Source organism: Gouania willdenowi, chromosome 22, assembly GCF_900634775.1.
Source record: "Gouania willdenowi chromosome 22, fGouWil2.1, whole genome shotgun sequence".
In the NCBI taxonomy this organism is placed as follows: Eukaryota; Metazoa; Chordata; class Actinopteri; order Blenniiformes; family Gobiesocidae; genus Gouania; species Gouania willdenowi.
In genome coordinates, this window is record NC_041065.1 from 9391655 (window position 1) to 9408994 (window position 17340).

At 35.6% G+C, this 17340-nt stretch overlaps 1 protein-coding gene and 1 gene segment (V, D, J or C); one reads left to right on the plus strand and one right to left on the minus strand.

Moving 5' to 3' along the window:
• LOC114456123 (T-cell receptor beta-2 chain C region-like) overlaps positions 1-6931 on the plus strand; it is a 297915-nt gene extending 290984 nt beyond the window's left edge. The window contains 5 exon segments of the C gene segment in view: positions 4339-4394; positions 5151-5495; positions 6358-6384; positions 6473-6579; positions 6666-6931. Coding sequence covers positions 4339-4394; positions 5151-5495; positions 6358-6384; positions 6473-6579; positions 6666-6692 — 562 coding nt within the window.
• A 7046-nt stretch (positions 6932-13977) lies between these two features.
• The window catches only part of paplna (papilin a, proteoglycan-like sulfated glycoprotein), a 41740-nt gene continuing 38377 nt past the window's right edge, over positions 13978-17340 (minus strand). The window contains exons 25-27 of one of the 5 annotated variants that reach the window (XM_028438445.1): positions 16591-16699; positions 15910-16085; positions 13978-14739 (exon numbers count right to left, since the gene is read on the minus strand). In XM_028438445.1, coding sequence (XP_028294246.1) covers positions 14588-14739; positions 15910-16085; positions 16591-16699 — 437 coding nt within the window. In that variant the 3' untranslated portion in view covers positions 13978-14587. Of the gene's footprint in view, positions 14740-15909; positions 16237-16590; positions 16700-17340 lie in introns of those variants that run through there. The other 4 variants (XM_028438446.1, XR_003672846.1, XR_003672847.1 and 1 more) reach the window with 4 other exon arrangements.

Here is a 17340-nt window from a genome sequence, read left to right on the forward strand (position 1 = left end):
AATATTAGTCATTTCCATTTTGAACAAAAGTTCCCTAAAAACAGTGAATGTACATTTCTCTCTCCACATTCTAATTCCGCTGGTATCTCTCCTGTATCACTTAAAACATTTAAGTTATTTTCGCTGTCCTTAACTTTTAAAAAGCTATATAAGTTATATATTTTACGAAGCCAAAATTTTAAAACCTAATTTTTACCTTAAAACAGATTTTATGTTTTAAGGTGATTTTATGTACTTAGATTTTATCAAAGCTTATATTTCAACTGCATGAATAGTTCTTATGTGTCTTTGTTCGGAATACTTATTACATGATATTTTCCTAAGAAAAAAAAAATCAGATGATGTGTTTTTAATATCGGAATAAACCAAAGAACTGTTTGGGTGATTTTGCAACATGGAATGTGGCATGAATGTATGCAGGGGCGGATTTAGAAAAAAATAAATGGGGTGGCAAGAGGGGGGCAGGATTTTTTTAGAGGTGACAACATATAGCAGACGTACATAAAGCATACTGAATTATAGGGCTGGGTATCACCAGGTACCTCGCAATGCGATATATCACAATATTTATTTAATTTTTTTTTTTTTGCCCGCGATAACAATATCGCGATAATCAATATATCACGGGAAAATTAATCAACAATACATCATGATAACTATCAGAATTTTTCTACTGCACTAAATCCATTTCACAGGAATTACAAAATATTGTCAACAATTTCACATGAATCACAGTCAAGTATATACTGCACAGTGGCTCTTTTTAACACACACTGACCACAACTAGTCACATGCCTTGTGTTATATTTAAGTCTTTAAGGAAAGACTGATACAAAATATTGTTAATGTTTGTGAAAATTAACTTTAAATCATTAAAAACAAAATAGTCAGTCACGGAGGGAGGGGAGAGTCCGGGGTCGTTACTTCGTTTTGGAATGACTGTTTTTTTATTTTTGGAGTGATACAAATGTGTGCTCACGGCAAAGGCGTAAGTGTTGGCCGCTATGTTTTTACCTCTTTCCTGTCGTGCACCAATGTAAACAACGCACCTTCGTTCCGCTCTCACGATACTTCCACGTCTTCTTTGTTGGTGTTTTAGAACGTTGGCTCCGCAGTCAGAAAGTGGCAGCGTGTCATGGTCTGCGTTCACATCGTACTGAGTTCCTCTTAAAATCTCAGTACGTGACTGCTACGTACTGAGATGTACCCGTACTGGGTCAAACTGATTTTAAAAAATAAAGTTACATTAGGTTCACTGTTATTTACTGCAGTGTTTATTATCATCATGTTTTTTTGGAAAATGAATTATTTATTTTCGTATGGAGTTTTATTATAATCATGTTCTTGAGCTCCTTCTTGTCGGCGTCTGATGATGGCGTGCACTTCACCATGAAGAATATTAACTTGCCTATCATTTCTTTGTGGCGTTGGAACCTCTCCTGCCTCGTTTATTGAGCAGTTGTACATTTTTGTACAAGAAAATGAGCCACTCAGCAAAAAATAAATAAAACAGGAACCTCTTGTCTGTGATTTGATTGGCTGAAGTGATATGACCAGAATAAATGTCACACCCTCCCAGCAGCTCCTAACAAATGCAAACAAACTTGTTTTCCTTCCCCCTCCCTTTGTCGGGGCCTTTTTTCTTATCTACGACAGGAATAGCAGACAGATTAGAGTCACATGTAAACCTGCACCGCTGCTCTCAGATGGAGACGGTGATAGGGCAACGCTTGATGGAGGAAAGTGAGAGGGAGGGTAAAGAGAGTGGGTACGTTTTTGTGTAATGCTTTATCACCGTGGGGACAGGGAGCCACGGTGATACAATCCCATTGAGCAGCTGTACAAAAACCTCCTCCTATACTATATTCTCTGTTTAAACTGAAACACGTGGCCTGTTGGAGTGAAAAGGTATTTATGCATAAGTGGGTGACAATGTAAATCATCAGTGCGTTACCCAAACTCTGCATGATGACTGCTTTAAAGGGATCAATCAAATACAGATAAGCATTTGGACATTTGGTTTTCCTTTTTCAAACAAATAACATATTTTGGGGGATTCATCAAAACTGGGCATGTGACTATTAATCTATACCCTCCCCCCCTTTTGTTTCACTCAGTTATCCAATTACCGTGGAAACAGAAAACATGAGAGAGCTTTGGGAGATATTGGTGGAATCTTTCAGGGTGACACTGGATCTGAGGCATACTTTAGAAAAAGAACAAAACTCTCCGTTGTAGGTCAGCTCATCATCTCAGTTCAATGCATTCACTCCAACAGGAAGGAATGTACGTGTATATTGGTATCCTATCAGATAGACTGTAATACTGAGTAAATGTTCAAACACTGTCACAGATCTATGAATGACCTGGTAGTTTGAATAACAGTGTACCAATTTGGCATTTGGTAACTAGTTCTCTTTAATATGGTCCTCTCTATAGGAGTAGGACAAAACCAATTCTAGTAAAGATACAAGTATCTGTAAAGACTTGATAAAGTATCATTTAGAAAGAGATCCATATGGACTCCTATGTTTAATGCTACAGAGGAATTAAAGCGATATGGACCAAAACTCACATCTCGATATTTTTTCTCATGGCGAAATACGATATAAATCTCGATATTTTTAATGATGTAAAATGCCACATAGGCACATTTGTTAACAAACAGCTGCACAATATGTGCCACTTTAAGCTTTATGTCCTGTAAGGGACAGCACGTGTGAGTGAGTTCTGTAGTGTGGCTTGAAGATCTGAGTCAGAAATCCATCTAACAGTGCTTTTCGTGCTGTTCTGAGAAGTGACGAAAGCAGCGACTCCTAAAATGAGTAATTTAATACAAAATAAGCTATAGAATAAAATATATATCATCATAGGCGATATTTTGATTTTGTATATCACCAAAATAGAAAACTTGAACCTAAAATAACCGACTATAAATTTACCCTGACCCCAATAGACCAAAACTGAGTTAAAATAACTTGGGTGATATAATTTAACTTTTTATTTTTTCTTTGTTTTTGAAAGATTAACCCCAGTGTTTATTAGTGAACATTAGCTCTGTGTTATAGAATGGATCTGACATAGGGAGGTGAATAGTGAAGCATCTTGCCTGCATGGTTTCAGCACAGATTGGGTGCACTGTGACACTGGTAGTTATCCAGCTTACTTCGGTGGAGGAACCAAACTTACTGTTTTAGGTAAGAAACATTTTTTTTCAAGTGATGAAATAAAAACAGTAGGAAACGCTGATTTAAATGCTACTGATGCACTGAACACGGCTGCTTCAGTGCTTCTTGCTATCAAGCTTAACTGCTGTGTTAATAACGAAGCCTATTTCGGACAAGGAACCAAACTGACCGTTCTGGGTAAGTAAGAAATCAAAATGAGCACAAAATAATGCAATCGAACAATTAACAGCTGTAAAGGGGTTAATTTTTAGGTGAAAGTTTATATGAATATAAAGTTAGTCATAGCTAGTTCGAGCCATGTTCACAAAGCAACGCGAAAGCAAGTCTTGGTGAGTAAAAACACTCAGGAAAGAAGGGAATATATTTAAATTGTTTTTAATTCTATATTTTTTTTCTGGAAATGATTTCCATTTTCTTTTTTTAAACTGAATATGTGACACTAAACTTTTTCTTCAGAATGAAAGTCTTTTTTTTTTTATAAAGAAGGAAAATGTGATTACCCGGATAAAGAAAATCGGAAAGAAAATAATAGTTGGGCCAAAAAAATTGAAATGTTTTACATAGCAAAAACAAAAAACAGAACGCTAAATCAACAATAAAAGTGTGCTCTGTGTTGCTAAAAGAAATGATTATTCTTTAACTTGTAAAAGAAAGTGAGAATCAGGCTATTTTACAGACTCCAGACTAGAGGGTGTGATAAATGTGTTATGTTGGTGTCAGACAGAGAAAGGCAGGTGTGACAGTTGTTGAAACGGTGCAAAGTCTCTGTGTTACTACGATGTGGCATACTTTGGAGCTGGAACTAAACTGACTGTTTTAGGTAAGTGATCAGAGCTGGATTGTATGTGTGGCTACTTTCTCCTCCAGTGTAACTGACTCATTATGGGATGAAAGCAAACAAAATGTCTCTTAGTGCAGTTAGTAGCCTTTAATCTACAGTAAAAGTATGGAGAAACGTCCCATATGTCCTGAACAAAAGGTTCAGTGAATATTTGTAAAATATTGCTTTCTAATATCAATTTATCAACAGTATTAATGCAGCAGGGCTTTGGATAAACTGAGATTAAGTTCATAAAGAGTGAGGAAAATGATGTGAATCTATGTAATAAAAAAAGAGTTTCCAGAGCCTTTTCGTGCAGCTCTTTAGCAGTGTGACTAACTACGAACCTGCTCACTTTGCAAGAGGCACCAAACTAACAGTGCTGGGTAAGAGAAAAGCTTTCCTTTTTTCTTTTTTTTACTGCATTTTAAACATTGTTTGTAGAGATTAACTCCACCTGTTACAGATTATAAATGCATCTATAGTCTGATTATTTAGAGACTACAGTGTTTCTTATCAGTGTGCAGGTGCATGTGTTGAAACGTGTTTAATCGATTTGTTATAAACATTGTGGATAGAGTTGGGTTTTAATGGCACAGTATTCACTGTTACGTAATTTAAGACGCTATTGTTGATATAAGTAACAGGAGTCGTTGGTTGCTGAAACTGTGCTGTTTAAATGTTTTATTCAAGCTGTAAAAAAAAGATGTAAAACCTAAACAAAACAAAAAATTAAAATAAAATTAAAAACTGCTTCAGGATAGAAAATAAAGTCTATCTATTCTATATTTTATACATTAGGCTTTAGTTATGTTTGTTAAACACTTTGCCTTTGCTTAATTCCTTTGCTTTTAAGGCATAAAAATGGATTTAAATATCTGTTCAGGATAAAATTCAACCTGTTCAAAATGCAAAATGACATGTGATGTTTGTAAAAAACTGTAAAAAGCATTCAGATCTGTTCATAGCAGTAAAAGTTATTTAGCTTACATATTTGAGAAGGGGCAACACCACAAAAGGTTTTGTTAAACTTTAAAGACAGTGTAAACGTGTTGTTCTGCCTGAACCTGTGTGTTCTGTAGCATCCCAGAGTGTTTTATTCATCTATTCATTCATCCATCTATGCATTTGTTTATTTGCAGACCCTAACTATAAAGTCACCCCACCGACAGTAAAACTCCTTGGTCCTTCATCTAAAGAGAATGGAAAACACAGGAACGGGAAGAAGACTCTTGTCTGTGTGGCTTCAAAGTTCTACCCGGACCATGTCAGTGTCTCCTGGTATTTCAATGACGTGTTGACAAATGGATTAGTAGCAAGTGACCACAGTGCCACGTGGTTGGGAGAATCCTACAGAATCACCAGCAGGCTGAGTGTCCCGGTCAAACACTGGGAAAACCCCAACAACAGGTTCAAGTGTGAAGTCAGCTTCTTCAATGGAACAGCCACCACCCAACATCAATCTGAGACTCTTTGGGGTGAAAAAAGTATGTTATCTTGTTACAGTAATCTCACCCTGTATGGCAAGCTGTTTAACATTGTATTAGTAGTGGTACTTATAATTATAGATATCTATAATTCAATTTTGATGTGTTGTAATTCCAAGTCCACATATCCATGATGTAATTCTGACAAGTTGCAATTTTAATTATTGATATCTACAATTCTATTCTCACTAGTGGAAATTGCCATTGTAGATATATGAAACATTATCACAACTGGTCAAAATGTCCCATTGACTTCCATTCAAATTTAATTTCAGATATTTACAATTCAATTTTGACATGTTACAATTCCAAGGCCACATATCCAAAATATAATTTTGACTAGTTGCAATTTTAATTGTCGATATCTACAATTGTATCCCCGTAGTAATAATGTTAATTATTGATATCCACAATTCTATTCCCACTAGCAGCAATGTTAAGTGTCGATATCGACAATTCAATTCTCACTAGTCATAATGTTACATGTTGATTTCTACAATTGTTCTTACATTCCAGATATCATAAATTGAATTGTAGATATTTATAATTGTTCTTCTTACATGTGAAAAATGAATTACTGAGATCTGTAAATAAGTTTTAACTAGTATTGTAATGTAATGTAATTACTGCATGTGAAAATATATTTCAAACATGTCAAAATTGTTTTCCAGATATCTAAAATTAAATATATATATTATAAAGTTAAATATATATTTTCACATGTTGAAATGTAATTCCCACTAATGAAAACTAAAATTGTAAGTAAGTAATAAGCCCTACTTATTAAATGATTAAACAGCTTGTCATACACCTCGTACTCCAAACATCTGTCCTCATCTAATGCATGTTTTTCTCCTGTCAGATGACAAAAGCACCAGCGTGAAAAGAGGTAACTACACGCACTGTTTGACGTGTATAAAAATCATCTGTCGCCAGGGAAAGCACTCATATATTTATTTTCTTTTCATTCTTGGCAGAAAAGTTTTTAAAGATCACACAAACAGCCAAACTCTCCTACTGCGTTTTCATCATGAAGAGCTGCGTCTACGGAGCCTTTGTTGTGTTCCTGTTTTGGAGGCTGCAGGTTTGTCATTTAAAGTCATTTGATTAACAACAGTGAATTGAATGAAATGGTAAAATGGTGACAGCAGCTTTGTTTTTATGTTGCAGAGATCCAGGGAGAAGCAGAATTCCTGAGAGATGGAAGGACACCTGAGCAGGTCGACATATGAGCCTCTGTGAAATGAAACAACCAAAATTGTGGTGTCTATAAAGTTTTATTTTATACTGTTTTTTTTTTTTTTTCTCTCTTCTTTCTTCTATTTGCGAATAGTGAACAAGTGCATGCTTCCCATTGACTGTACTTTTAATAATATGAATACTTTAAATGTGTACCCTTTGTAAGTTATCTTTCTAATAAAGGACACTTGCAGTCATCTCTTCTTTTTTGTTGTTAATGTTGTCAATGACACTTTTATTTCAGTCTTCCAGCTGTAATATGCTAACATTACACACATTCTGCTTGGAAGTCACAACATCATTTCCAAAAATAAGGAGAGGAATAACTGTTAACATGTCTTTCTCAGCACTGAAATCTAAAGTTGACCAAGGGAACAACAGTTCAACCAGAACAAATGTCCATTTGTTTGTTCTCATCATTTATTGTGGCCATAATAAGGCAATATTAATATCTATAAATCTACTTTTTCAAAAATAAAAACAGACTTGGAGGGAGAAATATAGGGAAACGATGGCGATAAAATGTCAAACGTGGAACTCTGTGATTGAAATGGTTAATAAAAATGTCTCTTTTGTTAAACTTTGTGTCATCCAGTTCAAAGCACTTGTGTCAAGCCCGGGGGCCAAATGTGGCCCTTTAGATCATCCAATTTGGCCCTAAAAAAACATCAAAATGACAGAATAAAACATTAATTATTACCTGACTGTATTTTATATCTCAATTAGTTCAAAGAACTCTTAATTTTTCAAAAATCCTGCATTTTTGTTCTTAAAAATATTTGACATACCGTAACTTCCCCGAATTGAATCAAAAATTTGTCACAAAATCAATTACATTTAAAAAAGACGATCCTGCAGAGACTGATATGTCATTTATTGTTGATATTGTTGTTGCCTTACATACTTTAAATATCATTTATATGAAAAAGTTCAAACTAGGGCACATTGATGTTGAAATGGCTCATTATCCTGGATGAAACCTGTGGCCCACTTGGGATGAAATTGCTTCGTATTTGGTCCCCAGGTATAAAACCCCTGATCTGAAGCAAAGGCTGAAGATAATTTACCCAAACTGTGACAGAGTCCAAATCTGACTTGTTGATTTCACCAGTGTTTTTAGGAAAAGTCCTGCCATGGCAACTTACTGGGCTGGAACTTTAAGAAGGTGTCAGAAGCATTGAACATTAGTCTTGATCCCAGTGTTACTACAGCTATCTATACATCACTGACTAAAATAACTTTATTCAACAACCCCATTAGCTCATAGAAGAATACTGTTGCACTAGAAAACAGTAAGGCCAACTGAATGAATCATCTGATAAACTTCATTCAATTAGAAATAAATACAAATCTCATTGATTAGATCTTTATTTAGTTTATTCATACACACAGCATAACTGTATGTGCTCTTTTTTGGGACTGAAGCTGTATCTAGATTGTTGTGAATTATATATTTTTCTTTGTTCATTTTTTTTTTAAGTTCGAAAATGTGTCCTGGCGTATAAAAAGGTGCTGTGTGTGGTAAAGCCTGTACACAAACAAATAATAAACTGGTAACATGTAATGCATCCTTTGGGGTTTTTTATGATTTTTAAATAAAAATAAAATAAAAGATATAACCTCAAAATGACTTCACGCCTCAGGAATAAGAAAATAAGGGTGGAGTTCCAAAATGGGTCAAACAAGATTTAGATTTAAACAAATCACTCGAATGAATCACACGACCATAACAGGAAAACTAACAGCAACTATTCCAAGTGCTTCACATTAAGATGCATTAACAGCATCAAAAGAAATACACATAAAATGTCAACACAAAGATAATATAAAAGGGTACATCAGATAGTTTAGAAAAAATAAATTTAATGAAAGGCTATTATATACAATAAACAAAAATATCTGGAGTCTTGATCTTTTTAAAATATTGATCTAAGGGATATTTAGGGAAGTTATTTCACTGTCGCTGGTTCTCCCTTTAAATAATAGTTTCCTTCGCTGTCACCAAACAACTGCTGAATTTTTCCAAGTAGCACATTTTGCAAAGTTCTATATACTTATTCAACTTTTTAAATTGAGAAATAATTTATTTGTGTATATGTAATATGTAACATGTAGTAATATAAGTCCACAGTACATGATATATAAAGATTTACTGTCAAGCATGTGTGCTCATAAACTCTTTCTATATTACATTATCTATCCTCATTTGTACTTGGCAATTTTTTGTCATTTTTTTACTTAACAAAATAACTCATTTTTGTTTTTGACAAGTTGAGAAAGTTTTTTTTAACCTTCATTTCTGTTTTGATCTTTGATAAAAGCAGCTGTAAGTCGCCTGCACACAGAATATTTGTGTCATCTGCCAACAAAGTTCATTTTAGTCTTGCTGATATTTGACATATGTTAATACAGTAATATATAAGTGCTTTCACACATGCCTCTTTGCTCCGCACCATGCTTTGCTTTCTCAGATACTCCGGTCTTTTTGTGATATGTCAAAGGTCACTGGAACTCTGGTGCGAAGCAAACAAGCAAACTCTGGTTCTCTATGAAATGTAGGTCTCGGTTCGGCTCAAGCGAAGCATGGTGAGGTTTTAAACCATGTGAGAAAACAACCAGGACTTTACATTGAAGCACAATTGTAACAGAGCAACTCCATCAGTGACTCTATAGCAGCAGCAGCAGCTGCTGCGTGCCTGCCGTCACAGTAACAGACACGAGCACACACTCACAACCCAGTGCTCCAGCAGCAACACACAAATATCCATCCATCCATCCATCCATCCATCCATTTTCAGAGTCCCTTTGTCAGCACACAAACAAACATGTCACATTTTGTCACTCCTTTCCGTATTTCTTCCACATCATTCATTTATTTTACTCATCTCTGTTTTCCCAAACTGTTCACATGATCAGCGATGGCTACACATTTGACCGCTCTGTTTTAGCTGCGTATATATTCTCATATCTTCACATATTACGCATCCTTACAGGTAAGTTGCCGGTGACATGACGGCTCTGAGCACTGACAGATGGAGACGGAGCGGAGTCATGTCTGTGTTTATGTAAAGCATTAGCACAGGCTGTGGCATTGTGTGATTATGGGTTATTTTGAATTATTATTAATGACTTTTCTGCTGGGATTGTTTTAGGATTTCCTTTGGAAAACATAGGAAGAGAGACTAATTATAGGACGTGACGGCACGACTGTCAGTAGTGACAGGGCGCGCCACATTTTCACAACATTGGAGGTTGGAGTCTTCTGTCCAATCGGCGACCGACCGTTTCACCTGCATGACGTTGTTCAGAAAGTTTGGTGCGCTTGGCAAATAGAATGTGTGAAAGCAGACCGGACCAAATTAAAATGCAACAATGTTGGGGATTACCCGCCTGAATCGCACCAAGTCCACCAGACTATATGTGTGAAAGCACTCTAAGATAATTTAGGGCCTAACACTAAACCCTGTGGTGCACAACAAGTAGTTGGTATTGATCAATTTGTACAAACTGTTCTCTTTTCAACGCAGGTCCTCTTGTAGCATGTTTATGTGGCATCATCTGCAAATAGGAGGATAGAAGAACCCTCTATTCAGTTATTTAAGAGGACAATACCTGTATCTTATATTTAACATTCTAATCAGGCACGTGGGGATGTAATGCATTCCAGCAGTACCAATAATTGCAAGGTTTTTGTAAGTGTTTATTTAAAATTAATGAAATCTCTTTCTCAAATCTTTAGTAGATGCAACAACAGGAAATCGTGTATCTCTCGTTTCAGAAAAAGATCAAAGCCTCTGTTGGTAAAATGGAACGAGCAAAACTGCAGAGGATTGAAGCGCGACAGGAGAGAAAGGATGTGGTTGCAGAGCAGACAGCAGCAGCTTGTTTTTTTGCACTATAGAAATAACAGAGTTACCACCTCCACATCAACCGCAGCACCTGCATCTCTGCACCAGATCTGCACGTCTCTGAGCAAATAGCTGGAAAATAAACCTCCATCTTCATGTCAACTGAGGTTACAAGTGTGAAGTTTGCTGTGCTCTTGTTCCATGTCACACAACAGCTGGTTACCATTAACTGCACAAACCTGCCTGAATAGTACATGGATGGTTTGGGGTTGCATGGGGCGGTTGATTTAATTTGTAAAGCTATAACTTTAACAATATTGTAGATAACTTTGCAGGGAAAATAAAGGACAATGAAAATATTAAAATTAAAATTTTCATTTATTTTAGTTTTTTTTTTCCTCTTAAAAATTAAAGAAAGCAAACTATATGTTGGTACTTTAGTCCAGTAGTTCCCAAACAAGGGTGTATTCCTATGGGTACAGGAGGATACTTGGAAACATTTACTATGTCTGATGAAGGGCGGTCAGCCCGAAACAAAACGTCTTTTGGTGTTTATTAAAAACTGAATTTGGGAGCAAACTATGCAGCGGTGCATCGTTCCTTTATAGCTACTTGGAAATTTTTAACAATTAATTTAAAATTAATCTGGAAATGTTTCTAGTTCCCTTTTAGGCTATTGTTTTGATAAATTCACCACAAACTAACAGTACTTTTGCACAATAAAATACTATACTTTCTTGTAATTTATTTATAGGACTGAATCATAACATAACCACTAGAGCAGACATGGGCTCGTCTGTAAACAGTCACATTTACTGGTTCAATAAATGGGAAGAGATTCAAATTCTGATGTAGCTGGTTATGCATTAACAGGACTGAATCATAACAAAACCTAATCGTTAGAGCAGACATGGACTCGTCTGTGAACTGTTGCATTTACAGACCTTGGAGTTGCTGTTAGTTTACCAATAAACGGGAAGAGATTTGTCACCTTTATAATAAGTATTGACTAGGCCACTGGGAGTGAGGCCCAAGGCCAAGGCAGGCTGACTTGATAATAATATATCATGTTTTTCTGCAGTCAGTGCCTTCTCCTCGTCCTTCTCTCTATTCTCTGTTTCAGGTGTCGTGAAGCTGATGATGGCAGTTCCTGATCTGTGGTTCACGGCTCAACTAGTCTGGGACATTCTGATGTTCTATCTCTCTATCCTGTTCTGTTGGTCCTTCTGTCCACTAACCCCAACCAGTCTAAGCAGATGGCTGCCACCTCTGAACCTGGTTCTGCTGGAGATTTCTTCCTGTTAAAATGGAGTTGTTTCTTCCCACTGTCGCTAAATGCTTGTTCATGTGAATTTTGTTGGGTTTTTTCTTTCTTATTATGAATTGTATCTTTTGATAAGCGCATTGAGATGACTTTGTTGTAATTTGCAGTATACAAATAAAGTTGAATTGAAATTAATTGAAACAGACCTTTTTATCACACCCACTCTGACAATAGGAAACAATAATTATTTATTTACTTACTATTGAAGTAATCACATAAAAGTTGCATGGTATTTTTTATTTTTTTATTTCATTTTTTAAATAAATTCCACTCATTGTTTTGAATTTGTAGATTAAGCCTTAGAGAACCAATGTTTGAGACACAGTTAGGGGTTTAGGAGAGCACGTAGTTCCACAAATGAAAAAAGCAGATGACATTAAGAGAGGGGCCAAGGACGGATGAGATGGTGCAATGTCATATATATCGTTAATGTATCCATTTTGGAAACTTATACATGCATCAATCAAAAACTTGAAAAATGTGTGAGGCCTTTCATTATCAATAGGTAAATATTTTACCTTGCAGGCTGGTTGTATAACTGATTGTTTCAATTGCTAATGTTTACAATCATCACAAATGATTCCATACACTAAGTTGTGCATTTAAACTTAGTTCTAGAAAATACACAACTCATAAATGTTGTTGTATTGTTTTTCATCTAAAAAAAACTTCTAAATCTATTATGGTAAAATATATAAATAAATGTTGCACTGTTTTGCATCCAAAGGTTGTTTTAATTTTTGCTAAGGTTGTGTCAGGTGATCAAATTTGGTCAAATATGTTTCACATTGGCTCTTTACAGTAGAGCAGATTACGATGGTATCAAAAACAAATATTCTGGTTAGTATATGCCTGGGCGGTGTAAATTGTTGCAGCAAAGCCTTTTTAATCCAATTCTTAATTTGAAAAAATGATATACTCAAATGACAAATCTTACATTGCCTCTATAGTTCAGGAAAGAAATAGAAAATATGTGAAACACTGTGATATTATCTGATGTAAGACGCCCTCTGGTGGGCTATGCAAGGTAACGGTGCATGTGGGTGCTTGTCATGAAGTCTTTGTCATACTTTGCATTAAAAAACAGTTTATTATTATGTAGTTAATGATATTTCCAAATTGAATATGAAGGGAATTTTCTAACAGCATTTAAACACTTTCCATGATTATTTGAGTAATTAATTCTCATTACCAAATGTATCCAGAGTCGACCCATTAATATGTCATTTTTATCTCGTCCTGTACAAAAAAAAAGTGTTTGAATAATAATGTGTAATTATTAAATAGTGTATAGACAATTATCATGATGTGTTGTAGAAAAATGTCTATATCTTTATTTTTATGGTGTAAACTAAGGATCAACCATTTTTTATAATAATCGATATCTGCCATTTTTCCCACCAATAACCGATGAAACAAGTTTATTTTAAAATGTCCCGCCTACAGCGCCCACTGATTGGCTACACAGAAGCTTAATTTCCCTACTGTACGACACAGGTCAGTTTTTACATTGATTTTACAAAAATTCAGGGAGCCATTTTATTTATTTTATTGTTTCAATGAACTTCGAGAGATCTCTACACTTTTTGTTTTTACAAAATAAAATTGCTTAAACCTTAAAGATAGTTGTCAGTTTATTCTACAACAGTTTATAAAGTTTTTTACATCGTAGATCAGTGTACAAAAACAAACAAACAGTATGCCGTATTCCTTCTGTGTTAATCCAAAATTTGACACCAAATGAATATTGGTTCTAAATATCGGTTATCAGTTTCCTTGATTACTAATCATCTGTATCAGCCCTGAAAAAAAACTAAAAATATATCAGTTGACCCATTGTGTAAAAAAATACAACCAAATTTTTTTATTGAAAAGCGTTCCGTAAGGACAAAAAGTGTCTGAGTACTGTCACTCATGTTTCTTTAAAGTCACTGTGGGGTGTAGGTTTGGGCAGATGGAGGGCGATTTAGGGAGCAACTCTGACATGGTCCCAGCTGTATGAAGGGAGCCAATTGCCCCTTTTGCCCCTAAACACAAATGTATGCAATCCCGTTTCTGTCCTGGCTCTGTATCAACGAAACCCTTACCCGAGGTCGAAACCTGTGACAATCAGTTGCTGGCTTTTTAAAAAAGAAGCAGCACATTTTTAAGGAAAATAATTTTATTTTCAAATAATTACAAATAATACATAATATTAAGTGCTCCATGAAAAACATTTTAAATTCCCTGTATGCCTTATATGGTGCAATAATACAAACAGTACTCAGTTTAAATAACCTGCAAGTAGTTTAAAATGAGGTGTGTGTTTGAATGTGGTTGTTGTCTGTGCCCTGTGCCATGGGTGTAACCTGCCTTTCACCCAACGTGAGCAGTGATAGGCACCTGTAGACCCTGTACAGGATAAAGCAGCTATAGAAGATCAACGTATGAACTCATAATAATTCATTCCAGTGAATGCATCACTTCTTTTCAGGGATGCATGATAGGATTCACAAGGTTCCACCTGTGGTACAGTCTCCAGTCCCATTTCCTGTAGTACCACACTTTGTTTCTGCTCAACCAGCTCAGCTTTCAGTGACTTTTGAAGATGCTGGAGTTCTCATTCACTAAAGTCATATTTGATGACAGTACAGTGGTTGAAGACACCATCCTCTCAGCCCATCCAGTCACAAAGTGAGCAGCTAACCCAGTTTGCCTGTACTGTGTGAATGCCTGGTACAGCTAGCACAGCAGAAACTCGAGTAATATGAGTTGGAGCAAAGTCGGGCATAAACAATCAACTTGCAGTTGGCGAGTTCTGGCTGGTCCATGCATTCAGGTGGAACTTCAAACTCTGCGAGGAAAATTCCACAACATGGAATCATGTTTAATAATATATAAATAATATCATAATACACTAGCTCGCTTTCATTAAGGAGTTTACATTGTATTTTACATCTGATATTAGAGATGGGCAAATTTGGTCTCCGTGGGAGCCACAAAAATGTGATTGTCTGATCCGATGACCATATTATCAACATTCATGTAAGCAACTGAAATAATTACCAATCTGGGCATGAACACAGGAAAAAACAAATTGATTTTTTTGCATTTTTTTCTGTACTTTTATGCATTTTTTAGGGTCCATTTGTGTATTCTTTTATAAACTGTATATATTTTGTGGTGTTGGGTTTTTGGAATCAGTTTGGGCATTTACTTTGAAGGCCACACAAAGATTAGGCTGAGGGCCGCATGTGGTCCCCTGTTCCTCATGTCTGTCTCATATCATCCAGGGTCATTCTATATCAGTGTCTCTCAAACTTTTTTGGCTCAAGTACCCCCTTTCTCATATTTCCCTTTGTCTGACTACAATATTTTGCTTAGAAAACTATTTAAAAACAACTATAGAGCGTAATGATGGAATGAGTGGGTGAAAACACATTTTAAATCATTTCTTTTTGTAAATAAGTGGAATGAAACAGTATTTAGAGCCGTGGTTGACCCCATTTTTATATCAAGACTTTCTGGCAACCCCAAAAAAATTACATTTTGATCATGTTTAAGCTCAGATATTTTTCATATTTTTTATTGCATTTTAGTTGAACTAAATTTAAATTTCACAAAGTGAAAGTACAGTTTAAAAAAAAGAATAATAATCAAAATTTCAAAAATCAATTTAAATTTTATAGAAATTTGAGGCGACCCCCAATGGAGTCCCGACCCCAAGGTTGAAAAACACCAATTTAGTGGCTCCTGAATAGATTTATTTCTAAGTCTTTATCATTTCTGGTCACCTCATGCCTGGGATGGGACCAAGACTGACATTTAGTTGTAAATATTTGACTCTCTCTCTCTCTCTCTCTCTCTCTCAAGTACCCCCTGTAGAGCCATCGCGTATCCCTAGGGGTACACATACCCCCATTTTAGAAACATTGTTCTATAGCATTTCATAGGATAGTAACATCTAAATTCTAATTAGAAATGTAATCCAAGGGTAATAACACTAAGTTTGGAAGTTTCTCACCTTGATCTGGGTCTTTCGTGACCCTCACTTCAGCTGTGGCGCTCACTGAGTAGATACCTGTGTAAGCGTTACAGGTGTACGTCCCCTCATCTGATGGCTTTACATTGTTTATGATCAGGCTTCCTTCTGATGACATGAGAATGTCCCTTCCATCTGGACGAACCGGCACACCGTTTCTGTGGTTAACAGGGACTCCAGGAGGTCAAGGAATTTAAAGGTGCTTAATAGTTTGACTTTACTCACAGTATGAAGCCAAATCTCAGATCTAACATTGAGTTTTCTCGGCTATCGTAGTAGATCACATCAAGAACCATCCACCAATGTTATCTGAACCAATCAAATTAATAAATGACTTGGTTAAAATGTAAAATGCTAATAAATGTCATGTCACCAAAGGTCAAAATGTATTAATCTTATGGTTATGAGACATTCTTAGTCTGATATACAAACGGAGGGTCCGTCTAAAATCTTCTGTCAACACTGAAGTTTTCTTGGCTGTGATCTTTTTGTGTGGCTCTTGTAACTTTAGGAAGAGATACTGTATACTCTTACTCTGTGGATAATCTTATTCTGTGGATAATCTTATTCTGTGGATAATCTTATTCTGTGGATAATCTTACTCTGTTGATAATCTTACTCTGTGGATAATCTCGGGTATCTGTGAGTGTAAGGGATTCTCACCTGGACCAGCCGATGTTGACATTGTCTCCTGACACCACACATGGCAGCAGAGCCGTGCTGCCTTCAGAGACTTGAATATTATTTGGAGCTGTAGTTATCTTCAGGTCCGCTAAACAAAAAAGACAAAAATAGATAGATAAATATATCAAAATAGAAAACATTTATGAGATATTTCATACTGGAAGTTAACATTCCACTGATGTATACTGCAGAGTGTGTTTCAGATATGTTTTTTTTTTTTTACCTTTTACAGACCTCTTATTGACTAAATAACAACAATCTGCAACATAAAGATCGTTTAACAGATCTAAATGAAGCTTCTCCTTAAATCCTGAAACTACATTAAAAAAAGGATGTTTTCTAGAGGTGAAACCTTTTAAGATACAATAACCACATTTGGTGTGTGGCTTCAGGGTATCAATACTTTGATGGAGTTCGAAAATGAGAAGCACACAATGTTTTTTTCCGGATTTATTGTTCTTTTTCTGTTTTTTTACTCTGTTCAAGGTATCTTCAAAGGGGACAGCTTTTCTCAGAAATCTTTTAAGATACAATAACTAAATTTGGTGTGTGGCTTCAAGGTATCAATACCTTAATTATAGTTACATTTTCAAGGAGTATTCAAAGTATTTAGCTCCGAATAAAGCTTTACATACACATCCTGCTCAATGTTCCTGCATATAATACCTATCTTATTGCTTTGAAGTCTGGGGTAATACATATCAATCAAATCTACAAAGGATCTGCTCA